This window comes from Limulus polyphemus, unplaced genomic scaffold, assembly GCF_000517525.1.
Source record: "Limulus polyphemus unplaced genomic scaffold, Limulus_polyphemus-2.1.2 Scaffold552, whole genome shotgun sequence".
In the NCBI taxonomy this organism is placed as follows: Eukaryota; Metazoa; Arthropoda; class Merostomata; order Xiphosura; family Limulidae; genus Limulus; species Limulus polyphemus.
This window is the reverse complement of record NW_013666162.1, coordinates 140,155-151,319: the sequence shown is the minus strand read 5'-3', so window position 1 is coordinate 151,319 and position 11,165 is coordinate 140,155. Positions and strand designations below refer to the sequence as shown.

At 30.9% G+C, this 11,165-nt stretch overlaps 1 protein-coding gene across 1 annotated transcript in view; it reads right to left on the bottom strand.

The window, feature by feature from the left end:
* The window catches only part of LOC106459047 (CLIP-associating protein 2-like), a 98,765-nt gene that overhangs the window by 26,117 nt on the left and 61,483 nt on the right, over positions 1–11,165 (bottom strand). Inside the window, exons 14-17 of the mRNA XM_022385425.1 lie at positions 6,312–6,461; positions 5,392–5,475; positions 3,524–3,630; positions 108–218 (exon numbers count right to left, since the gene is read on the bottom strand). Of these exons, the coding sequence (XP_022241133.1) occupies positions 108–218; positions 3,524–3,630; positions 5,392–5,475; positions 6,312–6,461 (452 nt within the window). The remainder of the gene's footprint in view (positions 1–107; positions 219–3,523; positions 3,631–5,391; positions 5,476–6,311; positions 6,462–11,165) is intronic.

Below are 11,165 nucleotides of genomic sequence, written 5' to 3'. Positions count from 1 at the left end.
TTAAAAAATATTAATATGATCTGGAAATCAACTCTAAACAAATTGGATTTTACTGATCTTTAGCTATAAATCTGGAATTATGAAGATAAATATCTCCACATTATTACATCTAAGTGACGTCCTCCATAAGAGCCAAATGATCGATCTGAAGAAGCACTGGAGGTTTCACTTTCATCTGACTGGTCATCAAAAGCATTAAATCTTCGTCTAGGTGACTTCTGCAGCAGAAAGATATCAATCAGTATTAAAACTAACTTTAGCATCCAAAAAGTAAGGTTAGCAAAAAACACTGTTTCTTAATACTAGGATTTTATTTCAGGTGTAGCAATTGCATGCATACTTTAAATTAAGTTATCACACTGAATGTTTTATTTTTTACCATTCTACATGTAAATTGTAGACAGAACTTTCAGCTATATTTACTTATGTTTCCAACATGCGAAAGAAAGCTGGATGTATGGAAAACGTTTTTAGAATGATGTACATATACTACTGAAAATAAAAGTAACATTATCACACTAGTTAGAAAATAGGCATACAGTTCCACAGATATAGGAATAACGTTTCTAGATTACATATTTGGTTGATCATGTTTGTACAACAAAAGATTATGTAGTACTGCAAAGATAAACCTAATGTGCAGTTACCTGATTTTAGCAACAACTCGAGATCTGAAAACCTATTTATGTAGAATGATAACTGTAGTGATTTTTTATTGTTTAAATAAAAGAAAAATGACATGGTATGAAGTTAAAACAGAAATATTTACTTGCTGAAGAATGAACAGAAAAAAACAACCTGATCATTGAGTGATAAGGAACTATTTCAAGTGTTTGAATTAGAATAAAAAGGGTGAAATTTTTTAACGTGAAAAGAGTAAATAAAGAAAACTGTGTTTAGCAAAAGATAAAACTAAAGGGAACTTTTATGCATGATAAGCAGGCATTGGAAGAAACAATTAAAATGAGACAGGACTTTACTGGAAGTCTTAGCTCTTCAAATAAAGAAACAAATCTCTTTGAAAACTGTGGTAATTCTTTGTAGCTGACCAATCAGAAAATTGGACCACAAGAATTTGGAAGTGTGTCTGCAATACAGCTATCCCGTGAAACAGTAGACAGTTTCCGTAATCAGACCTTGTTACATAAAGTAACTCCTAAGGCTGAATTTAGAACACTACTTAGCCAGGTTTAGTATGTTTCAATTCAGAATTTTAGAAAAAAAAAGTTTAAAATTCTATAGATACAAAGTATGAGCTACAGGAGAGTGTCATACATAGTATTTGTATGGCACAATTATTTGATGTTTTAATGAATGAATGAATTATTTCATGGAATACTAACCAGCACACTTATTTTCTTAAAATTTCAGAAATTGAACTCATGAATAATTTTGAGCATACTTACATTTATTATATATTACAATGTGATTGTAGTACAAAACATTTTCATATACAATTCACACATCTAAATATTGACTGAATATTGGTCATTGCCAGCCACTTAACCCTCTCACTACATGTAGGTCAAAGTGGACATGACATAATTTTTTAAAAATCTGCATTCAAAATTTAATTAAACTACTTTATCATTAATATATATGAATAAACGTGGCATCAAAATATAGACAATAAATCAAATTTTAATATCTTATAAGTTTTAAGTTCTTAATTTTATAATGAAATCTTAAAACAAGTCCTCAATTTCTCCTAGTATGAGAATTGTGACATTTGTTCTCTAGGTTCTACCTCTTCTCTAATTTATTCATCACCCCTCTGAGAAGTAGGGAATTCAACATATATTACTTATTATAATATAGATATTACAAAGTTCAGGGAGTCATAAACTAAAAAATGAGATCCATTTGCTACACCCACCTGTCACATCATTTCTTTCACAAATTGTCACTAGTTCTCTCTGATGTTTTATATTATTTATAACCAATAGAAATCCAAAGTTTTATTCTATGAAATAATGTATTATATTACGTTGTTTTCAGTACAGAGTATTGTCTATTTCATTCTCAGTTTGAAATTGTTTCTTGCTGTCTTAAGATGAACAAGCTTAAGGTCAAATTTAAAGGCTCTTATGCCATAATTAGCATAATTGTCAGTTGTTGATTAATATTCTTTTTCCAGCACCTCAACTTGCCATCACTTGTGCTTGCCAGCCTCAAATGTTTTTTTTTTTTTACAAACAGCCCTGTAACAATAAGCTCAATCAGCTTGTAAAAGCCTAAGCCCATACTAGTTCATAATCATAAGCCTCACGCGGGGTGAAGGAAGATTACTCAATCTTTGAGCACCCCTGATGACTATTTCACCTGAAATAATTCATTTTCATCAAAATAACTGCTAGTTAGTTTAGTTTAGCAAAAAAACAAGCGGTCACAGGTAAGTTATATATTTCTTGTTTTTTCATTTATATTCTTTATTTATTATTATACAACTAATTAAAATGTAAAAATTAGAAACTTATTAGGTTAGATAAGGTAAGATAATGAAGTTGAAAAATTCTTTATGAGGTATGCTTGAGAGCAGCTCATGTATTGTCATTCAATACAGTAATGTAAGCTACGCATTTGCTGGGTGATTTGCAACTTGTGTGGTGGGATTATTAGTTATACATGGGTCAAAGGACAATAAAACAATAATATAAGTATAAATGGATGTATACTGTTATGAGCTATAAACTATTTAGGATAAACAATTGTGGTTTGCTATTACAATTTGCAGTCATTCTACAAAGAAAAATGGTAATTTAGATTTGTTTCATATTTTTTTTATGGTGATTAGAAAGTTGGTCAAATAAACAGAATGCACCTAGAATTAGGGTAAAGAAAATAACATAAAATATAAGGTTTTATTGAAAAAAAAACGTTTGATATTTATTTGGGATCTTTTATAGACTATGCAAATGAAATTTGACAATTTTCAGATGAAGAAAAGTATTTCTAATCTTAACATGAGAATCACTTTGCACTTGGGGGAGTCAACACTCTGACTCCATATGTTCAGAGACAAATCTTTAGTAAAAATACTTAATTAAAAAATCAAAATTTTTTGTGTACAAAAGACTTGTAATGTTTATGAAAGCTTGCCAAATTTTATGAAGATATATAAAACATATTAAAAGTTATAGTATGGAAACTGATGGTTACATTGGGGTCACAAGGTCAGTGTAATCCACCAAGGCCATAGTGAGAGGGTTAATAAGATATGCAGAGCAACATAAAAAATGTGATTCTACTTCTACAGGTTATACAGTATCAACAGTTATGTAATTATTTTACATGCCACAACTACAATAAACATTAGATCTGGCCAATTAAGATTACTGGAACAAATTTATTAATTAGGAATAATTGCTAATTAATAAAACTGAATGACAGATTAAAAAATAATAAAAAATTTCAACTTCTTACTAATTTTCTCAGAGTTGAGAAAAGAGCAATCACTAAGTAAATGTGAAATGTATGTTGTTGGATTTAAAGTTAACTAATCATAAAATAAAAACTGACTTACAAGGCAAGGGTCAAAGCTGAATCCATCACTCACTAAAGCATCGGCCATTGCAGCTTCTGCCTCTTTACTTTGCTGAAGAATTTTTTCTGCCATAACAGGAGCTGAAGCTGTTGGAAAAATAAAAAATATAAGTTAATCAGTCTTCCTTTCAATAGATACTAAAGTCATAGCATTTATTTTATTGATGCCATACTTTGCTTACCACAGCTGGGTTAAAACTTGCTACAGGTCTGTTTCTGAATGGTTCTGGTGCCACAAGTTGATACATATTTCCTTGTTTTGCAATGACATTAAGTAAAAGGGACATCCCCATCTTGAAAATTCTAAATCCTGATCTAAACAAATATCTTGTGTTGGATACCCTTACCAAAGTGATCAATTTTTGGTGGCACCACAATATCTGTAAAACACCAAACAATGTCAAAATGTAATTCTGTTCCATCAAGACTATATCAGCTTTGGTCACTTGACTTGCATATTTGCAAGTTCAACATTTTTTTAACATAAAGTACTCAACACTCTGTAGTTGAAGAAACAGTGTTCTGGAATCATGAGTCATGATATTTGTACATTAGGAATGTAATGTACTCTTTAAAAAAGCATATTCAATTTTTTGATGTAAGTCCTATCTTTACAAATACATTTCTTGGATGCATTTGGTGCAAAGTTTACATGCATCCTGGCGAGAGTCCTAATTTTTATGAGTTAAAAAATATGCTTTCAAGCCTTTTTGATACATAATTAATTATATTTCATAAGACATTAATATTAGGCCTTTTATATTTTTAACACTACACATTCTATTCAACCCCTTAGGGTTTCTCAAGAAGAAAATGAGTCAATAATAGTATTACAACCACACCATATCTGCCAATGTGATTTGCTCAATAAAGAGTTCATAAGGCTGACTTGGACACAATAAACACAGTAGTGGTCGAAACATCACTTATATAATCAACTTGTTATAAAAACAATTGTTATGATGCAAGTGCCCTTATACCAAGGTCTGATCATTTATTTGCATGTCAGAATTTCTGTGGACCTCCACCAGAGTTTCTTCTGGCTTTATCCTGTCCAAACATGTTCATTTTATTTTGGGGCCCAACGTATATGCTCTCACTTTGCACCACTGACGTGACACCATAACATATTTTGATACACAATTATCCAGAAGCATATTATACAAGATTAAGGGGTTTCTTAATGGCTTGCAAGTGAGGTAATGTAGAAAACCTCTTTTTAAGCTATCAAAATGGATATAATTTTACAGTTACAATTAGGACGACACTACAGATGTATTAAAGACTGTGATTAATAATACACAATAAGTACTTAAAATGAGACTATTCCCAGTCTCAGGATACAATAAAACATTGTTTAATTTAATTATTTTACTGTATACGAAATAAAATACTGTGAGACTGAGAACAGTCTCATACACTCCGCACGTTTCAACTACGTCATCATCAGAAGTGTAATATTTTGCATGAATTAAGACCTATCTATAATTTCAAAAACCACATGACAAACTTTACATACAATTTAGCTTAAAGAATTTCATACCATCTATTAACAACATTTCCCTATGGTCCTTAAATAAGAATGAAGTACCAGAGTGCAGAATATTGCACTCCTGATGATGATGATGATGTAGTAAAAAGTTGAAACGTAGGGTGTATGAGACTGTTCTCAGTCTCAGTATCTTATTTTTCATGCAGTAAAATAATTAAATAAAACAATGTTTTATTGTATTTTGAGACTGGGAATAGTCTCATTTTAAATATTTATTGTATACTATTCAAAACTGCCTTTATTGTTTTAATACATTTGTATAATTTTGGTTTTTCTCAAAATTATATTCCACCTACTTGTGATTGTGGTAGGATGAAATCTCTCTCCTGCACCTATAAATGGACGTGATCGATAACTTCCACTTGGTCTTCGTTCATGACCTGACACATTGTAAATGATCAGAAACAGACTTACTAATTTTGGAACAAGTTATAAATTAACTAATGTGTAATTTTTACAAACTAGTTTGTGAATGGAAAACAAAACATGCAGACATAATCTTAGTAAACAGAAAATATAGAAGTATTAATGCTATACGCACTTTAAAAACTTGAATAAACTGCTTCTCCAACAGAAAATATAGCAGTACTAGTGCTATACTCACACAAAAAATTGAAAACCACTTTTACATATATTTTCCATTTGTGTTTTTCTTTAACAGAAACATTCATGCTATTAAACCTATGTAATGATACTAAAACCATGGCTTTATAGCTTTTTAAAATGTTGCATTTTCATTTTTTTTATAGTAACATTTTTCACACAAAATGAGTGATACAATTGTTTTTGTATCCTTTTCAAAAACATTATAACTTGGAAGTGTTCAGCTAAAACAAAGTGTTAATAAAAAAAAGTAGAAAATATTACAATTTTATTTTCATGAAGTTTAAAAGACTAATAGTTTCACCTTCTACTTAATTAACTTAATGTAATTTAAATTCAAGTTGTAATACTTCATCATTGGAACTTCTTATCCAGTACCTTTTAAATGCTGTTTCTTTAGTTCTAGAAACATATCTAAAACATGCTACTTCTTTGACAGAAGATAAAGAATACTTATCTTTAGAAGTTAGTTATTATTTACATATATTGATGTATATTTTTGTTTAATCTCAGTAACACATTTCTCTTCTTTTAATGTTAAATACAAAGGGAAAGATATAAATAATTATGCATAATAACCATAACCATATTTAGTAGTGGAACAAAAAAATACCTCCATGAAGCGATCGAGCAGGACTCGTTTCTCTGCTTGTACCTGTGGTCAGTGGAATTCCAGACTTTCTCCGTACTCGGCCAGATGAACCAATATCTTGATAAGTGTTGTAACTAAGCCTGGAGGATGGAGACCCTGAACGACTGCTTGCTAGAATGTACAAGTTATCTTAATATGAGGAGTTTAGGTTCAGTACTTGATTACAGAAGATGAGGTTGGATATAGTAAAAAAAAAATAATTTAAGTTTTAAATAATACTGCTTTAAAACCAAGTCTAAGGAAAAGAAAAATGTCTGACCACATGGATAAAAGTTAAAATGTTGTATATATTTCCATACATTTCTTTACTAAAATTAAAACTCTAAATTGTATAATTTCATTATATAATTAATTTAATCCGTTCCTCTTGCTTTTAGGCTCACAAACAATTTCTATTGGTTACTAAATGGCTATCAGACTTTTTCATGACTTAAATATTATATTAATTTACAACTAATAATTGTACAAGAAAGTCAATATCAGATATGTAATATCCAATAATATAACATGCAATTCAACATTACTTAAATGCCTACCAGTAGCTATCACTCTTCAAATTATGTCTATTCTAATTATTTTAATTCAATTTTGTGAAAAGGTATTTGATGGCTATCTGTGCTAACCATTCCTAATTTAGAAGTGAGACTAGAGGGAAGGCAGCTAGTCAACACCAGCCACTGCTAACTTACTCTTTACCAACAAAAAGTGGGATTGATTGTTACCTTATAATGCCCCCAAGACCACAGATTGCAAGATGAGAGCAGTGGACATTCCTAACCATCAGGCCATGCCAGGCCCTTTTTAGTTATAAAATGAGTGATTTTTGAAAGATAAGACATGAGAATTTTTGTTGTTTTTATATAAACACTTAAATAGACATTGCTTACTAATTCAATGTAATTGTACATATTTAATTTAAAAAAACAATTGGTGATAAACCACTTATTTTCAAGAGTTTATATATTATTAGAAAGAATTTCCTAAAATGTATCAACAATTTTCTGATGTCAAAATTGTTTCAACCTAATGTAAACATTTAAAAATTTTTCAAATGAAACAGAAAACATGAATGGAATTTCCGGCACAGCTAACTTTCACTGTCGTCAAGCAGAACAAAGAACTGGAAAAGTTTATAAGTAGTAAGTCGACATAAAAAGCCAACATTTAATTTGGAGTTATTTCAACAGTATGAAGCATTAAAATTTCAAATGAAAATAACAGTCGATACAGCAAGCTCTGTGGCTGATTACACAAGAGCAGTTTGGTTTGTTTTGAATTTCATGCAAAGCTACACGAGGGCTATCTGCATTAACTGTCTCTAATTTAGAAGTGAAAAACTAGAGGGAAGGCAGCTAGTCATCACTACCCATTGCCAACTCATGGACTACTCCTTTACCAACGAATAGTGGGCTTGACCGTCATATTATAATGCCCCCACGGCTGAAAGGGCGAGCATGTTTGGTGGGATGGGGAGATTTTCTTTCTTCCCAGAAGGCTATGTTCCTTCCTCTTTCCGTTCAAACAGTGCCATTGATGTGGCAGCAGCAAAGCGAGCAAAGGTTCGAGCCTATGGCACGATAACTCAACCTGTTCGTGGCTCTGTGGCCTCACTACGTAAGGCCATTTCAGTTTTGACTGATATTGAAAATTGTACCTTTTATCCAAGAAATTAAAACATTAATACAGAATGTTTTATTCAAGTTTTATAATTTTGATTCACTAGAGTAATGTATGTATTAGTATATATATTATGATCTACTGTAGCTTTCTTAAGATCAATTCCCATTGTGGTCACATTATTAACTTTTATTTGCCACATGATAGAGTATCACATACAATACCTATTCCTCAGCTGCTTTCACAATTTTTCTTTCTTATTTCCTATGTGACTGAGTTAATTTTTAATATATCTGCCGTTTTGTCATTGTTATGATAATATTGTGTGGATATTTTTTTTTATAAAATTACTATTTAAAAAAATTAATTCAAATGTAAACTATTGGATGCTTGCACATATTTGTAATTCGGGCCTTAAAAAGCACACTACACTAACTTACTAAAGAACTTTCTTAAACTAGTAAAGTTTGTAATCTCACTTTTATTTTTGTGTATGTTCCTATATAAAAAAGCACATATCATTGCTAAATAAAAGATCTAACTTAATTATAATCTCAGTACTTGAAGAATGTTCTTGTTTGTTCTTAGCAAAGCATGATTCTCGGGGAGGTGATAACAGCATCATAGCACTAACTTCACCAGAAAGATTAGGTCGTCCAAAATCAAAAGGAGTTTCTCAGTCTCAGCGTAAGTTATTGTCACAAATCACTGTTAGATGTAATATTCATGATAAAGTTAAATTGATTTTTAATGAATCTTATTCAGAAAGTAAATTAACTCTATTACCCATTTGGGCCCGGCATAGCCAGGTGGTTAGGGAGCTCGACTCGCAATCTGCGGGTCACGTTATTAAAAAGTATTTACAAATTAAAATAAACAAATTGCTAAGATGTAAGTAACTCATACACTAAGTTAATTTAAAAATGGAAAGTAATAAAATGAGGCCCATCTAACTTATTGTGAAAAGCTGCTGAAAGTTTCGGATTTATTTTTTCAAGTAGGAATATTATAATTATCATTGCAATGAGAGAAGGACTTTGCATTTTGTTTTAGCTTAATATTTGTTTATAAAACAGAAATCTTCACAAAAAATCATTACACAAAATATAATTAAAATTAATTTTATAAGAATTACAACTAGTCCTGAAATCTAGTCTGGCTAAGATGCCCACTGAGTGTCTTAAAAACAGGTTACACATTAGAAATGTTATAATGCAATACAGATAAGTTTATTAGTGAGGATGCATGGTTTATGTTTCAGGATTCAAAATTAAATTTTGTGGGAAGTTCTTTAGACATCAGCATGTACACCTTCAGACAAATTTACCCAACTAGAGTAGTGTAGTCACGTCAAGTTTTTAGAACAGAATAGAGCCCCGATTTCCTAGTCAGTTAAAAAAAAGAAAAAAAAAGAACATATAACCTTAACATGTTTCTAAGGGAACAGAAACTTTCAGAAGTACAACATAATGTTAACTGTACAAAAAAACGAAGCTAAATGTTTTAAGTCAACACCAAAATAGCTTCTTTGGGAAAATTGGCAAATTAGGGAACCCAAATGAAATATGCAAAAATAAAAGACAAATTTACTTTAGACTATCCATGATATTATTTATACCTGTGAAAATAAAGAGATTACGATAATGCCTTTAGAGAATTTCAAAAATAGTTATAAAGTAAAATGCAAGTTATATTGATATAAAACTATTTTATTTAAAAATTTTAAAGGAAATCGCAGTAAGACCTAAAAAAATAGCTTCAAATAAATTGTCTATAAAGAAAGTGTATAGTGGGTCAATGGGTTGGACTGTGGGAGGGATAAAAACATGCAGAGCATGATTTTCCTGCAATGGGATGTTAACCACAGACCCTCAGAGTCACGCAAATAATTTTCTATGTGGTTGATAATACTACAGAATGACTAATTACAACAGAAAGTTAGTATCAAGTTCCCTAGCTGCTATTTTGAAATTTCTGCTTAGCTGACTTTCTGTACAGATTAAAACTATTAGATAAGCATACTTACTTACCATAAAAAGCTGGGTAGGAGCCACTGAGGTTTAACCTAACTTTCTAAGAACAATAATCTAGGTCCTGTGCTGCCTTAGGAAATCCTGTTTTCGGGCGTTGATTGTAATCAATCTAACAATCACAATTACCCACTACTGACAAATAGCACAATATCTGTCGTAACACATTTCTTTGAACAATGGTGAGGTCAATATTAGACTTAACATCCAGATAAACTGTTCTTAGGACTCCCACTAGGCATGGACATTGGCTATTTGGACCATTTAAGTAGACCAAAAGCACGAACGTTCACTAGAACTACATCATAGTGCCTGACAGATGTGTTGTTCTGATTACAAATAATATGGTAAATTTTATCAGGAACACAGCCATTAATTTCTAGATGTGACCAAGAGCTTGTTTATTACTTTTTCAATGATACCAGGAAATATGATCACTCTGATGCAATAGTTATTGGGACCAAAGGGATCTGTTTTGGCATCAGTATGTTAATTTGGATTAATGTGGGATGTGATTTTAGAGCCTGGTGCTGTTCCAAATGTCCTATTGTGCAAGTTCTTCCACATTCATAGGAAGCATTTAAGGCTTTCTTCTTCAAAATGTTGTGTATTTTGACTTCATATTTTAAGCATCATCATATGATTATTGTACCTTGAAAAGAGCTGTGACATGTTTCTTCAGCCATAAGAGCACCCATGGTGGTATTGCATTGAATGGTTGGGAATTTGCCATGAACAAGATACATGCTTATTACACTTAACACCTCTAGTGCCACAGCACATATCTCAGTCACATCTCATTGCATTAATATATGCAAATTGTTCTTGTAAAGTGTAATTAACCCTCTTCATATACATGCGTAAAAACAAACTATTAATATAACATTAAACTAGCATATTGTTTAAAATGAAATGTTGACTTTATAAAAAAAATATTTAAACTTCCTATGATCAAAGAAATGTTTTTAAATTGTTTTCAGAATCTGAAATTTTACAATAAATGGTCAAGGTTTTGATTGTTATGGATACAATCATGTGTATTCTGTAAAAAAAAAGTTTTATCCAAAATTGTGTAATATTATTCAATTGGAATGGTCATTCATAATCAGAATGTGTACTTTTTTGTCCCATTGATTTTCTGGCATGTAGTTTACAGTCATTTTTAAAA